The 21504-nt window shown below is 29.4% G+C and overlaps 2 protein-coding genes across 2 annotated transcripts; both read right to left on the bottom strand.

Annotated features, from left to right (window-relative positions):
• Positions 1 to 1889: 1889 nt before the first annotated feature.
• On the bottom strand, positions 1890 to 3186 carry LOC111623553 (jerky protein homolog-like). The gene is made up of 2 exons (XM_023366168.1): positions 2477 to 3186; positions 1890 to 1934 (listed from the first exon to the last, which is right to left on the bottom strand). Exons 1-2 carry the CDS (start codon positions 3122 to 3124, stop codon positions 1890 to 1892), a joined length of 693 nt encoding a protein of 230 aa, XP_023221936.1. The 5' UTR covers positions 3125 to 3186.
• A 6373-nt stretch (positions 3187 to 9559) lies between these two features.
• LOC111623592 (cyclin-dependent kinase 10-like) lies at positions 9560 to 21499 on the bottom strand (the record flags this gene model as incomplete). Its single annotated transcript, XM_023366219.1, has 9 exons — positions 9560 to 9735; positions 9810 to 9888; positions 9992 to 10044; positions 14029 to 14118; positions 14205 to 14254; positions 17918 to 18041; positions 21167 to 21226; positions 21306 to 21375; positions 21448 to 21499. Coding segments are annotated over 9 exons (642 nt in total), but the record flags the coding sequence as incomplete, so codon positions are not given.
• Between the last annotated feature and the right edge of the window lie 5 nt (positions 21500 to 21504).

Genomic DNA, 21504 nt, shown 5'->3' with positions numbered 1-21504 from the left:
CTTGGTCTCTCCAAGTATTTGAATCCTTCAGATAATGCCAGAATCATGCTGAGAGTCAACTTATGGATGCAAGGAGGTCTCGTCAATGGCTCACTAGGAACTATACGCTACATTATATATGCTCCTAATGCTTGTACTCCAGCTCTTCCTGTGTTTATTTTAGTGGAATTCGATAGCTATCAGGGACCTTTCATCTATGGTAATTTGTTTCCAATAATCCAATAAAATAATAATAATGTGACAATGTGGATATGGCCAGTCTAAATTCTTTCACTCTTTATGAAACCCCATTCTAGGTGCCCAGACATTGCGCTGATTTATCTTTTATTTTATATTAACATTATATATATTTTAATATAATAAACATTAAAAAGATTGACAGAAACCACATCCTTAAAAACTGCTGAATAACGCTACTCTTGTTGAGAAAGAGGATGTTTAGTTTCCTTTCTCCACTCCTTATCGTGATTTTAACCAAACATATGGAAGAGTGACACAACTGATCATCCCGTCAGATAATAGATTTCCTCGAATAATGATTAGATGGAAAATATAGATAAAAAGGTAAATTTTTATAGACTCGGGGCTGTTCTTCACCGATAGAACATGCCACAACACCTCTTGCTCCACCGTCCAACCTCCTATTTCCAAGAACCGGCTATTCCTCGTCCTCACTGAATCGGCCAAGAAAAAGGAAGATGTACAACGAGGTAATATAAATTCATTGTAAACTCTCTCTCATACATAGGGAACTTAGGACTAGAATATATTCATCCTTGTATGTTTCTTTATTTGTTTTATTAAATAATTGTTGAGTTTATTAATGGTCTCCTCTGTTATTGTCTACACCGATTTGCACAACCCCACAAAGAATTTTACCGCTCGAATTCTGTTAGATTAAGCCATCCAGTGACAAAGTGAGCAGATCCTTCAGATCTGACGATTAGAGGGCCTTGACCCCTCGTCCGTATTCTCACAATAACATGCTCTTCGAAACGATGGAAGTATATTGCTATCTCGTAGACAATTTCCCCTTACCTTACTAGATGACTATACATAAATCACAGGGATTAATTAACACCCAAATAAGGGCCAGTTTCCCCATAGAAAGATCTCCCGGAAGACAAAATTGTTGAGTTGTCTTATTCCATCCATCCAATTTGTTTTCTAGTTTTTAACGAGTTTTTATTCTAAATCCGTGAAACTGTCAGCATTAACATCAAAAACTACGATTATATGTTCAATTTATTCATATTTTCTTCTTTCTAACGACGTAAAATACTCTTGGAATTCTAAAAGTGCTTTTTCTATGTGTGTTTTATTGTTATGTGATTCAAAAAAACGCAAAAATAAGCATATTATATTTAAGAAACTCGCGGTAAATTATCTCAGTTTACACCGATTAACATCGGCTTGGTGTGAAATTTGAGTGGAAGGTGTTATATTAAACGTCGGGTAAATGGTCAGTGTAGCTCACACTAACTACTACTACTAATGTCAATAAGTCGTTAAATGTTTTATTGTCTTGTGAACGAAAATTCTCTTACCGATTTTAAATCAGTCAGAATTACAATGTTATATTTAAAAGTCAATTATAACTGGATATAAATTAATAATTAAAATTTATTTTTAGGATTGGGATCGGATGAAAGGAAGACCGGCTCCTTCAGTTACCTCGGAATTAGTGAAATCTCGACAGAGATTCAAAGCAGCTCTAAGAAAATTAGGAATAGAAAGAATAAATAGAGTGCCAGAACATAGATTAACTTCTGCTTACAGAGTATTTAGATTGAACGATTAAAAAACAACATTTATAGTAAAAAAAAACATGTAAGAAACTAATTTTCATCATCCAATTTAATTATTATTTATTACAAATTGCATATTTTCTATTTACTCTGAAAGTCATAATAAGCATCTTCATTACCATTACTCTAAGAAGATAAAATTCGAAATTTGTATGCCGATTGTTGTACAGCAGAACCTCGATTATCCAGACTAATTGGGGATGAAGGTAGTCCGGATAATAGAAAAAATAATAATTGAAAGACATGTACATACAGTATGAATAATTTTTATTTATCTAGATTTACATATACTGTAGTTTCAATATTAAATTATTTTTTTATTAAGAAATTCAATTATCGATTTTTGTTTAAAGCTAGCTGTTCTTTTTGAAGCTGCTAAATAGCGAATACTTTTAAGACACATAAGTTGGTCCCGATCTCAAACCACTTCATGGAGACATCTAAACACTGAAAAGCTTCAGAATGTGTAGGACTAATATCTCTTCGTCTTCTTGATCTTGTTCATCTGAGGCAGATATTTCTTTAATTATTCCCTCATCATTCAACATTTGGAATCCAGGATCGTTCGCATCGCAATTTAAACATTGTATAGATGGGTGGGACGGTGCATTGTCTAGTAATAATAATGTTTTTCCTCTTTTATCTACGGAGTTTTGATATTTTTTAACTTCTGGAATGAATTGCTTTTCATACCATCGTTTAAAAATTTTTCCATTTATCCAGGCTTTATTTCTGATGGTCATATTCAACCGGAAGACTTCCGATATTTTTAAAGCATCTGGGTTCTTTGATTTTCCAATGACAAGCAATGGGAGTCTGTGTCTGCCTGCTGCATTGGCACACACCATAATGGTGACACGTTCTTTACTAGTTTTGTACCCTGGTGCAGTATTTTCACGCCTTGATGGTAAAGATTTGTTGGGTAGTTTCTTCCAATTTAAACCGTTCTCGTCAGCATTGTAAATAAATTTTTCGTCGAATCTTCCTTCTCCACGAATATCTTCAATGAAAGTGTTTGCTGAAGGTATGTCAGGAGAAAGCTTTTCCCCGTGAACTTCAAGTTCCTTGATACCATGTCGTCCTTTGAATTTTTCAAGCCATCCTGAACTTGCTTCGAAGGTGGGATCGCCATTTAATCTTCTATCGAAAAATATTGCTTTTTCATACAATAATGGACCAGATATTGACTGTCCAGATGATCGTCTTTGTATGAACCACATAAACATACTCTTTTCAACTTCTTCATTTCCTGATTTTTTCATAATTTTACGCTCTGATGTTCCATTTTCTGGCATTAAACTATTAGTAAACTTCATAATTTTTTCACTTTCTTTTTTTATATCTGAGATCGTTGACAACACTATATTTATTAGATAAAAGCGAGGTTGCGGCCGAAGTTTTCATCTGTAAAACGTGAACATCGAACGTCGAGCGCCGCTTCTTGTAAGTGGCGCTCGACGTTCGACGTTCACGTTTTACAGATGAAAACTTCGGGCGCAACCTGGCTAAAGAACGTCCAGACTCACCGCATTTCAAAACATTGATTATATCCAATTTGTCTTTTAAGTACTGTAATGCATAAACCTTCGAGGCGTGAAGCCGTAGGCGGTGGCCCACGTCGCCCATGCCTTACGCCGTCCTTGGCCATAGAAATGATGTAATTTGAATATAAATTATTTATAAATATGTATGTCAAGTTATATTTTTATTACGACGCAAAATATATTAAAAAGTTTAAGACCACTGTGCCGGGTGAGACGTTGTTGGAACAAAAAAAAAATTATGCATTCTATCACAATGTCGCAATTCGCCAAGTGCAAATCAGTAAATCAGTAAAATTTTTATTTTGAACAATCCGGATAATCGAGGTTCTATTGTAATTTTATAAAGTTTATAAGCTGATACGGATACCAATTCCAAGGGGCAAAACGGGCTTTGCCCCTTGGAATTGGTAGGCTAGTACCTATGTAAGTTGATGTCATTAAGTAATACTTAATTCTATTTCTTATTCATGTTTTTTAAAAGTAAATTTGTCTTCCTCGAAATCAAATTTTCATTATAAAAAATTATTTGAGATTTTATCTACAGGAAATTCTCGTTAGTTCGAAATTCAAGGGACGAAATAATTGTGACTTCGAATTATCCGAGATTACATATTTCTACACAAAATGCCAAATGCCATGTAACTGATGTAATTTAGTAAGCAAATGGAATACGGTTACGTATACAAAACGCTTATTTTTGCTAATTAATTAATAAATAATAATAATATAAATGTGAAGGTAAACGGCACGTGTTCAATGAGGACCTCATAGGTTGCCAGATAGGTTTTATAAAAAGTAAAGCAGAATTCCTCGAAATGTAGCTCAAATGTAGTAGCTTAGAGCCCTATAAATATCTCAATTTGCTACTCGTAGCCCAATCTCGCAATCCCGAAACCCAACCTTATTTTATGAAATAAGTGAAAAAAAGGGTAGTCCCGTGGGTAAGGTGATACCCGAAAATGTGTTACTATAAAAGCAAAGCCATATTGACCAGATTAGAGTTGTTCTCGGTCTATTGTTCTCGTATAGTATGGAGGCACTTCGATCTAAACTAACGATTTAACGTACGCATATCAAAGCTCGGACAGAATTTTCACTTCGAATTACGAAGTAGCCGTATTTCGAACTAACCGAATTCCTTAACATGAAAATCTCAATATCCTCGGTGGAGACAAAAGTACAGTTACGAACTCTTAAGAGTTCGAATTAACGAGGATTTCCTGTACAGTACACTCCCCTATAACACTGTTGATAATTCTGTGTTGTATGAGTCACTTAGATTTTACAAATACGCAAGCCGTTCACAGCCTGGCACAAGTATTTGTAAAATCTAAGTGACTCGTACAACATGGAATTCATATAACACGGAATTATCAACAGTGTTATAGGGGGAGTCTACTGTATCTGTTTTATATGAAGTATTTTGAAATAAAAGATATTTAACGAGTAATTATTTATTGTGACATTGTCACAATGCCGGGCTGCAATTTTTAAACATATTTTTAAAAATATAAAATATAGGTAGATTTTTAGTATCATCTTGCTCCTGTACATCATACTTTTCCTGTTAACAATAAGGTCGTGCCGGTCATCTATCTAACTCTATTTAGGGAAAATTTTTGAATTGAAATAACGCGAATATAGTTAATTGAGGTCTCCTGCTCTTAAGCTTTCCATCTCTGGTCTCGACTTTCATTTATCTAACACCATTTCGAGATAAGGAAGTGCAGACAGATGGGCGACGTTGGGAATTTATAGGTTTATAACTTTTTCAAATTACAGCTCAATCAATTAAGTACAGTAAGTCATACTTGCAGTCATAATGTATGCTTAAAAGAGAATACTATGTACACCATAAAAATAAAAATATCACTTAAGTGAATAGACATTCCTGGGCAGAAATGAACAGTTCAGTTTAGTTTGAATAATACAATACAGATAATGTAAAATGCAAACAGAAGAATATAAAAATGAAAAAAGAAACAAATTAGTTATAAATATGAAAGTTTGCTTGTTCTTAATGGGGATGCATCTAGTCTGAGTGGCTGACGTAAGTAAATGACAACATACTTTGTGTTAAAGGCATGATGGAAGTGACAATGCTCTTGGTACAATAAATGAATGATTTTTGGGCTGAAATTTGAAAAATTGTAGAGCTATAAATTTCCACTGTCATCCGTCTCTCTCTCTCTCTGCCCTCCTTTAATCTGAAGAACAGAGTTAGAAGTTAAGAACAGATATTAGGGGCAGGAGCCTCCCGATTAACTATATACAAATTTCTGGTGCAAACCAGAAGTCACATTATTTCAGTTCAAAACTTTCCCCTGAAAGGAGTTAGATCAGTGGATCTCAACCTTTCTGAGGCCATGGAACACCATTCATATACTTTTTATTACACAGAACATTAGCATCAATACATTCAAAAATTGATAAGCAATTCCATGTTTACCATTCTCAGGAAACAATGAAGCAATAGACTGATAAACTTTAATATATTGAATAAAATAGAAACATGGAATTATCTACAAATATAGCAATGGGAATAAATTTGAACAAAAACTTTAAAATCTTTTCTTTCGTGGAACACTAAGTAGTTTGCAGAACACTGGTTAAGAACCACTGAGTTAGACAGATGGCTGACATGACACTATTGCTAACAGAAAAACTATGATTTACAGGGGATTACTAATTTGAGGCGGAGAGCATATATTTTAAATTAAATAAATTAAAAATATAATTAAAAATTGCAGTCCCGCCCGCATTGTGACAATGTCACAATAAATAATTTGCTCATATTGATTAAACTGGTTTACAGAGTATACATAACAGGTTCTCAAGGACCTAACATATAGAGCAAAAACATCCAAAAAAGGTCAAATATTCCAGTCATTTATCAATATCACACAAATATTCCATGGGGCTGTTTTCGCATATAGACTGACCACTGTTAAAGCCATTGATTTGCCTATTTACATTCTTGATGACTGTAAAGTGAAACTTTGTCATCAAGAATATTTACATATAGCTCAATTAGGAATTAAGCTGTAAGTAAACAGCATTCACTTGAACATATCTCCTGATTAGATATACAACATGGATGATACAAACTTGTGTGAAATTTTATTGTAAGTTATATTGATGAAGGGACTCAGTGAAAGAAGGCACTTAGTGGATGGCAAACTGTTTTAAGTGCTAAGTACTGTACATAGTTCTTTTGTCCTTCTACAAAAAATAATCAGCAGATGGTATGAACAAATAGATTTGCCTTATTATCGAATAGCACTGGTATAATTTCTCAATCACGTGAAGTGAACATTGAGATTAGCTTACATCAAGTTGTTCATCATAATCAGGTAAATCATTTAAACAAAAATGTAAATTTATGAACTTTGTTTAAAATATTTGTTTTTATTAGGTTGAGCATTCTTGTAAGACAGGGAAATCTGGTGTTCTAAGTATGTGGGGTTCCTCCCTCCATATGGTTTTCTCATTGAAAAAGTTCAGGAAACACTTGAATATTCAAGTTTTACAACCATAAGTATTTATTAATGTTGGAATTAAATTTAGAGTAAAAATTGACGAATTGAATGACCAACTTGTTACAGCAAGGGGCTGTTTAAAGAAGAGTGAACTAAATATGCCAAAAGCTGTGAGAGATCTGTCATATAGAATTATTTGAACTTCTTACAAATAAAAGCAAAAGATGCAGCAAGCATACAGAATTGTCTTGCTGCAGCATGTCCTGCAAGATGCTTAACAAAACACAAGTAAGGATATGGAAACAGGTCAGCAGGAGATATTTGCATTTGAAAAAGAAAGTAATAAACTCTTAAATATCCTAATATGATGTCTAAGGTCTAAAGCCAAGAAAGTGTCACTTGAAGTAAAAAATGACATCATCAAAATATAAAATTAGTTACATTTTTAGAATAATAAAATTACTACTTATTCACATATATGTAGACAACTTGATAACCTACAGTCTAAAAATTTTTCAATTTTTCAAAATCATATATCTTTACTTATTTTTTTTCTGTATTTACAATTATCTACTGTGTATCTATGTAATATTGTGAGAAACCATGGGCCAAGGGTTAATCCCTCTTGACCACTTACTCGGCAACAGTCTGCAAGGACCGCTAATGTTGTTGTTCCGGATGGCATTTTATCAAGTGGCGAGGGAGGTGAGGAAGTCAGGAGGCATCCTTTCAGAGACAGGAGACAGGTTTAACAAAATAACAAAGCATTTATTATATGGCTAACACTAAAATACAGGAGGCTACACAGAGTTAAATGCATATCTTTAGGTTATATAGGCTAAATATGATTAACATAAGATTACAAGTCTATGATGAACAACTACTTGGGTCTATTCTATGACAGCTATGCCTACTTCCATTTCGAGAGAGCGTTTGCGGTCCGCTGATAATTACCTCTGAAGTTGGAGGAGTCCTATATGCAGTGATAACAGTACTTTATGGAAGCGTTGGGTATTGTCGATGTCTTCTACAGTGTGGGAGACGAGGAACCACTAAAACCAAATATAACTTCCTTGTGCAAACTCTCGAGCTTCCAGTGGCTTTTATATCATTGTTGTGGGAAATCTAACACATGATCAACTTTTGTTGACAATGATGGTGCATTCTTGACATCTATGTGTCAACTTTCCATTGACTTGTTACTACAACTTGTACCCTCTGATCTAATTTCTACTTCTCCATTTTTTTCTAACAAATATGTTTACATTTTAACAACTGACATTAACTTTTTGGATTTTAAGAGCCCCATAAAAATCCACGGGCTCACAGTATCAATAGAAAGTTTTCTGGTTCTAAAACTTACTACAAGAACAGAGTTCCAGCACATTCTGGCCCAAATATACCAATGGTAATGTTTTTTAAGTAGGAGTTTGTCTAATACTATTCTGCAATGACATCCTAAAATCATTTTTATTTTTTTTTAGTTTATTTTAATATTTATTAATTTGCTTTATTACTATTATTATTGGTTTAAAAAAAAACCAGAAAAAGTGATATGATAAAGCAATAATTGTTGTTAGGTAAATACCAGTCGACCCCCCTATAACACTGTTGATTTTTCTGTTTTATATGAATTTCATATTGTACGAGTCACTTAGATTTCACAAATACGTGAGCCATTCACAGCCCAGCACACGTATTTGTAAAATATAAGTGACTCGTACAATATGAAATTCATATAAAACAGAAAAATCAACAGTGTTATAGGGGGTCGACTTGTGTGTTTTAACACACAAAATTCAGGAATTCCCCTGTAGTATTTTGTTTTTCATTTCACTTATTTTATAATTACATCTTAATAGAAGTGTAACAGAAAACAGTTTTTCATTTTTTTCTTTCCACCTCGTGGACTCAAACAGGGCTTTTTTCCATGTACTTCATAGATTCTGTCAGGCCCACAATGGGAGCACCAGGTGGTGAGGACAAGATCCAACTTATCCAGGACAGATCACCCACAAAAAACTCCTTGGTTTGACAAACTGAATTCAGTCCTGGATCCCTAGAACAGTAAGCTGATGCCTTAACCATCTCAGCCATCCATCATGACTTAATTTTATTCATTCACGATAACAGTAACTGAAATATGAAATTAACTTTTTTAAGTAAGTTTTTTTTATTATAAAAATTTCAATTTGTTAAGAAAATTAATTTAAAATGAATTAATGGTATTATATTCATTTTAAAATAATTTTCTTTGTAATTTGCAAAGAAATTTATTCAAATAATGCATTGCAATTTGTATTTGCAGATACTAAAATGTCAATAGATAATCTGGATTGTCAATAACAAAATTTAAGGATTTGTTGTTATTATTTTACACATTTATAAAAATCTTTGTCTTATGATTAATAATTGCAAATAAATTTAATGTGGCTATATTTTGGTGTAGCAATATCAATGATAAAGAGAATAGATAAAATTTTTTGACTGTCTCTTTAATCTGTAATTACTTTTCTTGTGAAAAAAGTTGCATTATGAAAGTATTAATGTTTGTATTTCCTGATAAACGTTATTTTAAAAAAAGGCTGAATTATTAAAAATTTTTTCAAATATTTTTAAAGCTCTTGTAGGTGAAACTTTATAATAAATTTATAAAACTGAAGCTGTTTGATTAAATACTCTATTTAAAATGTTATTTATAATTAAATAACTACTGATACTATTGATAATTAATATAATTTTATTATATACAATAATTTCTCAAAAGAAAAAAAGTGAATAGTACATTTTAAATGATTTAAAAATGATTGAGCATTTACAAAATGATTTGTATTATGATATTACATATCAGAGAGACCTGGTAAACTGATAGATACATTATGCAAATTATCTGACGTTGTTTTCCTGAAAGGAAAATGAGAATTATTAATATTACTGTAGTCAACTCTGAGAAATTATTGTAAGTGAAAAAATCCTACCTATCTTCTACAGTATTAACTGGTTTCTTTTTCAAATTACGATGCTGAGGGAAAGATGGCATCAATTGTGGTTCACATGCTTTGAAAACAAACAAACATTAATTGAACAATTTCAAAATTAAAATTTATATTTGAAAAAAAAAAAAAAAACGTATATATACTGTATAATTCTTTTTACATACGTAATGGTTGTTCCTTGAAATAAGAACTCTGAAGGCAATCTTCTGCAGTTGCTCTATAATTCAAATAAAATATAAAATTTATAAATTTTATTAATAATTTTAGTCATAAATTTTATTTTCTTTCTAACGAACATAAAATCTAGATATATGAACAAAAAAAAAGATATCACAAGTTTATACAAGTAAGTATCCAAATGAGAAATTATTTTATCTATTGTCTATTAATAATGTGATAACGTTATTAATGAAAATAATGTGATAAAATAAAAATTAACGAAGTAAATGTGACATGTATTTATTACACTTGTCAATAAAATTATCACCATATTTCTATCACTGTCCTCTTTATTTGGAATGAATGATACCATTTTAAATTACTGTAATTATTATCTGAGTAGAATGTAATATACACCAATCTATATAGTAACTGAGTTTCATCTCCATCTATATTCAAACATCCTGTTGTCTACTGCGTCTAAGAAGCATCATAAACAAAAATGGCAATTCCACAATAGAGAAGGTGTTTTGTGTTCTGCAGTTCACAGAGTCAGAATCAATCATCATTGTGCAACACGAGTAATCTACAGGTGTTGTAGAACTATGTGAGGAGTAACAAAAGATATGCTGTAGCATGCATAGGAAGAATTTTAGTGTTAGTTAGATGTGTACTGGATAACATGAGATGCACATATTGAGCAATTGTAATGGGCAAATGTGAAATTTGGACAGTTTTCCAATGTTTTAATGTACATTATAACATTCTAAAATAATAATTAACATGATTATATTAATTTGAAATCCTTTTTTTGGAAAACCCTGGCTATGTAGAAACCATTCTAATGGAAACTGAATATCTTGTTTGCTTTAAAACATTCAAGATGTTCAGTTCAATGGTTTTTAAATTGTATGTAGGAATTATTTTATATTTTTATCCCCTGGTGACTGACTTAGAAAAGCTCTGTAGTACTAATAGAACACTAAATACAGTTTTTAAATTAAAACAAAATCAATTTAAAATTAGATTAAGTTATTGCTACAAGAAAAATTCAAATTATAATATTGAAAAATATACAAATATTTTTAATAACTATTGCATCATTAGATTAAACAAACAGAATTTATTGTGACTATGACAGAATTTCAAAATACTTTGGCATATTCATACTAAATTTAACAAAAAATAAATGTAAATTATAGTTTTAAAATATTTAATTAGAATCAAAGTTATTTTATATTAAACTTCTAAAATATTACATAGCTTACAAATATTTATCAGATATAATAATAGTAATAGCTAATAATATAGAAGATATACTCTACAGCAAACTTCACTTAACCTTGTTAATAGGTTCTTGGAAACTAATGTTAAATGAAACGATTTGAACTGAGTTGAATGAGTGTTTATTTGTACAGGGCTATAAACAAAAATACATGACTACTTTAAACTGGTGATGTAACTATAGGAAGAAGGAAACTAAGCTAACCCAATCTTCAAACATCCTATAAACAAATTGTACACAAAATTCAATAATGATTGATTAGATAGCATAAAAATTTACAAAATTTTATTGAATGTATAATTTTATTTATAACTGACTTGTTGGAACATCTACATAAAACATTATTTTTATGGATATTTTATGATGTCATAATATTCAAATCCTTCATGTCACCTATTGTCACATGTTCATCCCCTCCCACCTAAAAAATTTAATGTATCAATAATAGACATTTGTAAGATTTGCTATCAGACAAAAATGAAGTACATATGCACATTTCAACCTACAAATTTTAATGTATATTACTGGCACTTTTAACATGCAAAAGTATATGCATATATTTTGATTTAAAAGCATATAAATCTGGCCCTTAATCACTAATTGAAATACAAAGACTAAGATTTAAGTTCTGTCAAATCAGAGAAGCAGATCATTTTCTTTTTTTTTTTATAAAGTATGAAAAAAAGGATTGTTCTTAACACCTCTTCCAGAAAATCTGTTTATAATTAAGGTTCTGACTTTAGAAAGAAATACTTGAAACTATTGAAGGAGTCACAACTATTTAATACAATTAAGTACTTTTCAGGATTTAACCNTGTCAAACTTTTAGGCTTACGGGAAAGCGGTGCCGAACGTCACACGTACACGTTTACACGTTTAAAACGTGTGCCTCAACCTCTCTATTAATATTTTGATGATTCAAACAGAACAACTGCACATGCTTACAAACTTTTGAATCAAGTTTATGCTTTTGAAAAAACATAAGTTTAAAATTAAAAAAAAATGAACTCCATAAACCGGAACTTTTAAAACAACATCTGAGGTGTATAAAACAATTATTATAAACTGGAATAATATTAAATGCTCATTATATAACATAAAAATAATTATGACTCCTTCAATACAGATTAGTTTTTAATATTTCTTTTTTAAAGTAATTCCATGTCATTTGTTCCTGTTTCATGTTAAGGTTACAATATATTCTGAAAATAGAAAGACATTCTGTTTATATTTTAATACCTTACTTATTTTTCTGCAATATAAAATATTTGTTTTATCATATTAAAAATGTTAAGAATTCTTATGCAAACGAGCAATTATTTATTGTGACATTATCACAATACCAAGCTGCATATTTTTATCATATTTTTAATTTTTTAAATTTAAAATATATGCTCTCCAAAGCTTTTGTTGGTTCCTTTTAAATTAAATATTAAAAGAAGGAAGATACAAGCAATTATATGCTCTCCACATCAAATTACTTGTGTCTTGCCCCCTGTACACCATACTTTTCCTTTAACAATAGAGTTGTGCTGGTCATCTTTCAAGGGAAAAATTTTTGAATTGAAGTAACATGACATCTGGTTTGCACCATATCATTGTATATAGTTAATCAGGGCCTCCTGCACCTAAGTTTGTCGTATCTAGTCTTGTCTACATCTATCTTCTCCATTCTCTTCTATCATCTTACATCCATCTAACTCCGTTCTCAAGAAAGACAGACAGATAGATGGACAACAGTGGGAATTTATAGGTCTACAATTTTTTCAAATTAAAGCCCAAAAAGAAAAATAATGAAGTAATTTCAAAGGTAAAGTGTTATTGAATAACTGATGAACATCTGTGCAAACCTCTTAATTAATACACACTATATAATTGAAATGAATTAAAAGAAAATATAAACAAGTTCTCGGATTCAAACTAAACTATATTTTAAAAATTAAATACACTCTTTTCTAGACTCTTGATATAGCAAACTACAATTTTTGTTGGTTTTTACATAGTGAATGATTTAACTCAGTCTGCATCAAGACCTTTTAGTCTACATAAATATAAATAAAAACTTCAATGCAATCATTTTTTTTTATTTAGCATATATTTTATATGTAAAATATCATCTAATCTATTTTTATATCCAAGATTTCTTACATTATCTTTAGAAATATATAAACTTCTAGATTTAAAAATAAAATAATCATAATTAAACTAGAATATTTTAAAGAAGTTTCTTAAAATTATTTCTCTTAAAAATAACTTTAACTGGAATAAATGAATGAATGATTCAATAATAATATATTCCATTTTAATAACGTTTATATAAACTTAAAAAAACTTTATATTCCAAAAATAAATCTTTTAATTGATTTTTTAATTTTAAACTTTACTTTTAGACAAATAATAATTTTTAAACAGNTAAAATAAATTTAATTCTTTACTTATTTTTTATTTTTGGCTTTTTCTGCCCCATGAACATTAAAAGGACCCTTTTTTTCATATTTATCATATATTGGGGGCAGTCAGATAGTGAGGAATGAGGGCCAACATATTCAGGATAGCCTACTCATACAAATTTATTATGAGTAGGCTGATGATAGCCCAGAGAAATAGGCTGATGTCTTTTCCTCCTGGGCTAACTGGCCAGCTAACTCTCTACTTTATAAGGAATTTTTACTTACCATAGATATAAAAATTTCACTACATTTATTTATAGAAAAGTTTTATTTATAATATATAAAAATAACTAAATGTTGGAATTACCTTTTCTTTGGATCATACATAAATAAAAGATTCAATAAACGAATTCCAGATGAAGATAACCAAGGAAATATATGTTTTATGTTGTTATATCTGAATAATTCAAAAAATTTATTTTGTTTATAATTTATACTTTTAAATAAAATTTTATAATAAAAATTACTTGAATTCAAACTTACGGCTGTTGTTTGAGAGAAAAATTTTCTAAAATTGGTAATTTGGAATATCCCTGCGAAATAAAATATATATAAATAACCATAACTTTATTATAAGTTTTAAACTAAACATTGATTTAATTTTATTGTAATTATTTGTAAAAATACCAAACTATGAGATATAGTTAGTTATACTTCTTGCTTTGGTATGAGAAGTTATATTATTTTAAGTTTTAAGTAATGATGGAAAATTGTTTGAAAATATCAACTATAATTATTTAACTGGAGTAACAATTATTCCAACAAGCATTAATTTCTCTAAAAGCGACATTATTTGATACATAATATTAAAAGGATGAATATGGAAATAGTTTTTTTATTTAAAATTTATTTGGTTTTTTTTAAAATTATAAAGTCAATTTTAGTGACTTAATGTTCTTAATATATTAATCTATCAGAATTAATGACAGATGGGAAATGATACATGACCAGTATCTAATACATAGAAGTTGAAGCAGTTTGCCTAAAGACATTATTTTTTAATATATTTTTAGAATAAGTAGAAATATTAAAATGAAACTATTGGATAATTATGAAAATAATGTCAATTAAATAAAATAGGCAGTCAATGATACTGAGTTTGTTCTTTATGAGAATATTCTGTCAAAAAAAACTAGTTTTAAACAAATTTTACTTGTTCAGTTTATGAACTACTTTGCCTTTAACACATCTACTGCAAAGATCTTTGTAAATACAGTCAAACCTCAATTTAATACATTCATTTGTTTTCTCTCTCAAATTGGCTACAACAAATGTGGAACTAAACTGAAAATCTTCAAACAATAAGAATTATGTACAGTGGCAAAGCTTATACACAGATTTGATTTTGAGACTTTAAAAGTCAAGTGTTTTGGTGATAATGCCATTTTAAATGCAAAATTACACAATAAGTCATAGATGGTGAAGGATTCTCTAATATTTTATATAAAACATCTGTTCAAAGTATATATTGATGCTTTATAAAGGTGATGCTATTTAGGTATTAATGACTGTTGTGTTTGTAACTGCTTTTTTTCAGTTTTTATTTGAATATCTTGAAAGAGAAAAGATTAATTTTCATAACTTTGAAAATATAAATAATTAAGAGAACTTCATGAAGTTCTCTTAATTATTTATAATTTGTACTTGAGCAGTACTGAGCTATTTAATACATTTTTTTCATGTTCAGCAGAGAGGTAAAAGAAGATACTGGAAATTATACAGTAATAATGGAAATATTCATATTCTATTCTTTCTATTGTAATACAATATTGCTTTTTATTTAAATCAATACAATATGTTTTGATTAATTGGGACTTCTGTTTATTTGGGAAATATATTGAAAGATGGAAACAAGAGAGATAATATAAGGCAAATTTACTTTGCTTATTTGGGACATCCTGCTGCTTTATCAAGGCAGAATAAGCAGCAAAAAGAAGCATATGGTAATGGGCTGGTGTTAAAAACCAAATCAGAACAGTTAGCTATAAAAATGGGTCATGCAAATTTCAAAGCTACAGATGGGTGGTTATTGAGATGGAAACTAGAAACTAGACCTGAATAAAATTTGAGAGAGCAAACAATGAAAAACAGTGGACATTACAAGCACCAAAGAGTGAAATCAATTAAGTTGCCTGAATTGCTACAGAAATTTAGTCCTGATCAAATCTACAATGCAGATGAAATGGCTGTTTTAACACACTATCCAAGATGAAAGGTGTCAAGATATTTTTGCAGAAATTTATCAAGCATAATTGTTCTTTTTTTGTTTAATGATTATATTTTAATGTGTTATTTTTGAAATTGAATTTATTTATTTATTTTAACAAATCAATAGAAAAGTCCCAAAGGACAGTTTACATACTTGTATTCATACTAAATATTAATTATTTTTTCAATGAATGGTTTTTATCTTCATTGCTCACATTTTTATCTTAGATTTTTGTCTGTTCTCTTAAAATTTGCTTTATTAGGACAAATTAGTCCAAGTCCAATGTGTCCCAATTAAGCAGAATCAACCATATTAAAATATTATAATTATTTGTCAAAATCCTCTCCTTACATTTTTATAATGATATAATGATAGAAACATTACATTTTACATTATTTATTGTTAGTAAATTGTATCCTACTCAGTTAATCTTGTATTTAGTGCTATGTAGAACCAAGATGAAAACAGTTATCAAAAAACCTGTTATGTGCTGTTATTGTGTTTTTTTTTTTATCAGTATTTAAGATTTTTTTGAGTATATGGCACATGTTTAGTATGGTAGATTTCTGTAATGTTATTTATGTGCTGTTGTTAAGACAATGTTTTAAAACTTTTATATATTGTATGTGGTAAATACCTAGGTAAGAAAAAAATCATCATAATAAGTACCTTATCTATATTCTTTGCAGATGTTTTATTTCATGTGCAAATTCTAAATACTTACTAATTTTTCAGTGTATTTTGATGTTGTGGGTGTTTACTACAACTATGTCTATGATGTATGTGATTTTCTCTTGTTTATCAATGAATATGATGTCTTCTTTTCTGTCTGTGATTACAACTTGGCCATAGTATACAGTTTTGCGTGTGTTGTTTTTTCAGCTTGATGGTGATGTGTATTTGTAGCATGGTAGCCGGGTGTGTATAATTGTTCGTATACAAGCCTTTCGTGTATTTTGTTTGTTTAGTTATGTCAATGTAAGTAATCTGTTTGTGCTACAAATTTGCAACACAATATGATATGCTGTATAGGTTCATGTATGATAATGTATCATGTATACTTTTTATAATTTTTTTGTATTTATGACCTGATATTGTAAATACAAATATAAACATCCAATAACTCAATTTTCAATTAAGACCAAATGACTCACTTTATTATAATCATGCTATAACATAATAAATAGTAGTCATATTATAGCCCTATATAATCCAGCTTTGTTTGGCCTTAACTGGTATTGTATAGTAATATTGAATCCTTCCAGCTCACCACAGAGGCATCTCTAAACTAGTCACAATTTGATGCAGTTTTATTAACATGATCCTGGTTAAGATCATTAGATGTCTATTGTATTATCATGGAAGTCCTTCTAGACCCAAGATTGTTTGATTGTGTATGTTTTTTGTGTATTGTATTGTATTATATTCAGGTCAATTTTGTGCAGGTTTAATAACAAGTAGTAGTAGTAGTAGTAGTAGTAGNACTATCGTCTTATCTGTGCAGATATACAGTAAATAAAATTTTAAAAATCTGTTAACTAAAGAATTCTCAGACACATCTCTTATCATTTTACAGATGATTACAGTTAAGATAAATGAGAATCTATAATTAAATGTACATTCAAATTGCTATTATTTTAAGATTCTTTTTATCCAATGGTCACTAAGAGGACTTTTTAAACCATATCCATTGTGGGTTCAGCCAGGACAACAATGGGGTGGCCAACTAGTGAGGGACAAAGTTTGACATATAAGAGACAGACTGTCCATAAAAAATTCTTTGATCCCAAAACTCCACAGTAGTAGTCTGACAGCTTAACCACCTTGGCCATCCAACTATCTGAATATTTATTTTTAACAAGTAATTTATTCTTTTGACAAAATAAATAAATATGTACAAAATTAAAATCTAATCAGTTGAAAATGAACACAAAAAATATATAGGATTACAAATCAATGAAACCAAAATAAAATTTGTTAAGCTTACAGGCCAAATACTATCATTTGGAGTTCCTAACAAATCAACAATAAGTTCTAACTGATGAATTTCTGATCTCCCTGGTAGAAGTGGTTTATGTAATAGTAATTCTCCCAAAATACAACCAGCTGCCCTGAAATTAAAATGAAAGAAACTAATATTGAAATTTCATTAATATTCACTTAATGTTCATAATAAATAATTTTAATAAATTTATTATTACATAAATAAATAAAACACTCTAAAATGAGTAATTATAAATATACATAGCCTATTTAAATAAATTTTAAATTTAATACAAATATAATATAAATACTAATAAATGATTCCATGAATAATAATAGGAATAAACTGATTCCAAGACAAACTCAAATGACAAAAGTCTATAGGGATAAAAGATTGTATACTGCTTTACAACTTTGCAATCAATTTTTATTTATTTAAAAGAAACAGAAGAAAACTTAAGTTTGCAAAAATAACATGTAACCTTTATTTTCAGTTTACAGATTATGAAATAAGGTCAGCTTCAATATTTATGAAACTGTATAAACTTTTCAATTATACATGTAACTGCTTATCATGTAATTTGAATAAATTTGTGAAAGTGCAATACACTAATAATATTTATATCTTATTTGATAAAATTGCCAGGATAATAGTTGTAAAATTAATAAATAATTTAAGAATACAATGACGAGTCTTTCAATGTCCTTTCTCACTCTGTCATAAGACTTATTTTCCCGAGGAGTGAGAAAAGATGTTGAAAGACTTGCTGTTGTATAGTCTTAAATTGTTTATTAATTTATATCTTAAATATTTTAATAAAATATAATCAACACTATACCTAGTGATGAACAAAGCAAGTAATAGAATTTCATTGAAACTCAAATAATTTTTAAATAAAAATATTTATTTGAAATTTATAAATAAGTAAAATGCAACTGCAAAATTCTCAATTATCTATATATTAATTGAAAGAGGGTTTCAATTTTTGAACTTTGAGTAAACAACTGGGGCTAAAAATATGGTTCAGGTATCCACTTAAAGCTCTTATCCTGTAGATGATGCTGCTGAAGAGAGATTTGAGAAAGGTACAATGGTTTAGGTGTGGGGAAGTGGCAAAATTACAAAGTCTACAGGACAAATATGTTGGGAACTCATGCAAGTTGTTTGACTTTACATTTTGAATGCAAAAAGTCAGTAGTAGAAACAACTTTCATTTTAGTGACTGTTGCCATAATGGAAAAGTAAAGTTGTATTTCATCCATTCTCATGAGGTTCTTGAAAACTTTCTGCACGGAAAAATCTCAACTACTCAAGAATATGTTGCTAGGTATTCTTGAGATATCCAATAGAATTTCTGCACATGATTGAGATGAGTGGATATCAACCACACAAGTTAACATTAAAGATCAGAATTGTAATCATGTTCACCATGAACCTCGACACAAAAATAGGGTTGGCTAATTAATGGAATAAGATTAGTTATACAAAGTATGTTTAACAACACAATTAACATCGAGATCCTGATGGGCAAACACCGCAGAACCATTCACATGCTTCCTCAAATACTACTAACTTCAAGAGAGAGCATTTTCCTTTTACAATTAAATGACTTCAATTTCCCATTATCCTGGCATTCACTATGGCAATGAATGAAAGCTAAGTAAGGACAGATGCTTGGTGAAGTTGGTATTTATTTAGCAGAGCTGGTTTTCAGTCATTATATTCTTTGTGTGACTCTTTCCTGACCCAGAGAAGTAAAAGCTTCTATACCTTTCAAAATATTCAGACCAAATTTGGTATGAATATTCTTCAAAACCCTAGGAAAAAACTGTGGGATCCCATAATATCAACACTCAAAGCTGTACTATATGTATTATATATAATATTTATTATTATTTAATAACATTCCCTATTAATTTTGGCTCAAGCAATTTTTTGTTTTGCAGTTTCATTATCGCAAATACTCAGATCAATAAACAAATTTTAGTTACTAAGACCATTGCTTTTATCACCTTCTCCCAACCCAACCTCATCAATCCTCCACCTCCTCAAAAGCCCAAGAAATGCAAGCACATGCGGCTAGTTATTATTATTTGTAGTTTGTTTCTTTTCAATTTTTAGTGATTTTCATGTAAATCTTTTTCAAACATTAATAAAATTACCCACCTCATAGTATAGCATTTTTTGAAATTTAATCTTTATACCATCTTTAAAATTCATGTGGTACATAAAATAATATTATGCTTAGTTTTTTATTTTAGCAACCCCACTTAGATTTGCCATTCCTGTACATTATGTATTATATATAATTATTATTATTATTTAATAACAAATTCATGATAAGTCAGACTTTAATTTGGAAAGTTTTTGTAGTTTTTGACCCCATCTTGCATCTCTAAAATGTTAAATAGTACCTGGAAAGCCTAACAGAGAGAGAGAGAGAAATTAATATCACTCTATCCACATAGTGTGCTGGCCACCTCTTCTATATACTCCTTTCCCAATGAAAACTTAAGTTTTATCATTTTTTTAAAATAAGAACTGATTGCAGAAGCTAAAAATAATTTGTATAAAACAACTTTCATAATATTAATGATAATGAAGACATATATTGTTTTGTCCAATAAAGTTTTGTACACAAGCTTTTGTTTGTATGAAATTTTATCTGCATAGGCTTTTGTACAATTCAGTTTTTATCTTTGTACTTTAGCCATTTGAGTATCTGTCCAAAATTTTATTAATTTGTACAAATTATTTCTCACTTCATGATGTGAGAAATAAGATATGCATTTAATATTTTAATTCACTTAATGCTTCTTTTTCATATAATATTGCTTGATCTTCATATTAGACAGCAGGAAGGAAAATTCACTGAGTATGGCATTATTAATAGCTTTTTATATTGCTAGTGCTTTCAATGAATCTATGTTCATTGTTTTCAGGCAAACGAAAATTTTTAAACACACATTCTTTTTTCCAGTTTCAGAAGGTCATATTAATGAAAGTTTAATATATATGAATGTAATAAATGTAATTAATTATTTCTTTTCAAACATGATATATGTCATTAACATATTGCATCTCATTGTACATAAAAAAATTATAAACAAAATCACATATAGAATATAAAATCATTTTAAAATATTGTATTTTCTTAGTTAATTATTATTATTTTGTAAATTTAAAACAATACTCCAGTTTTCAAATTTGAAGATATAAATGAATTACTTATTTTATTTCTTATATACTTACCACATATCTATAGCTGTGGTTTGAGTTTTAGACTGTAATAGCAGTTCAGGAGCTCTATACCTAATAAACAAAATGAACACAATTTTTAAATAATTATTAATACTTTTTATATTATTTTAAAATGAAAAAATAATTTTACCATAATGTAACTACTTTAGGAGTCATTGGTTTTACAGGAAGACCATATTTTCTAGCCAGACCAAAATCAGCTAATAAACAGAACTTAATGCATTTATGTAGCTTACAGGGTTTTTTTTATTAATATATATCTTCTATCTTACCAATTTTTAAGCACCCCTTATCAGTCAGAAGTAAATTGGAAACTTTCAAATCTCTAA

Source organism: Centruroides sculpturatus, unplaced genomic scaffold (genome assembly GCF_000671375.1).
Source record: "Centruroides sculpturatus isolate CEXI.00-Female unplaced genomic scaffold, Cexi_2.0 scaffold16, whole genome shotgun sequence".
NCBI classification, from domain to species: Eukaryota; Metazoa; Arthropoda; class Arachnida; order Scorpiones; family Buthidae; genus Centruroides; species Centruroides sculpturatus.
This window is presented reverse-complemented; position numbering and strand designations above follow the sequence as displayed.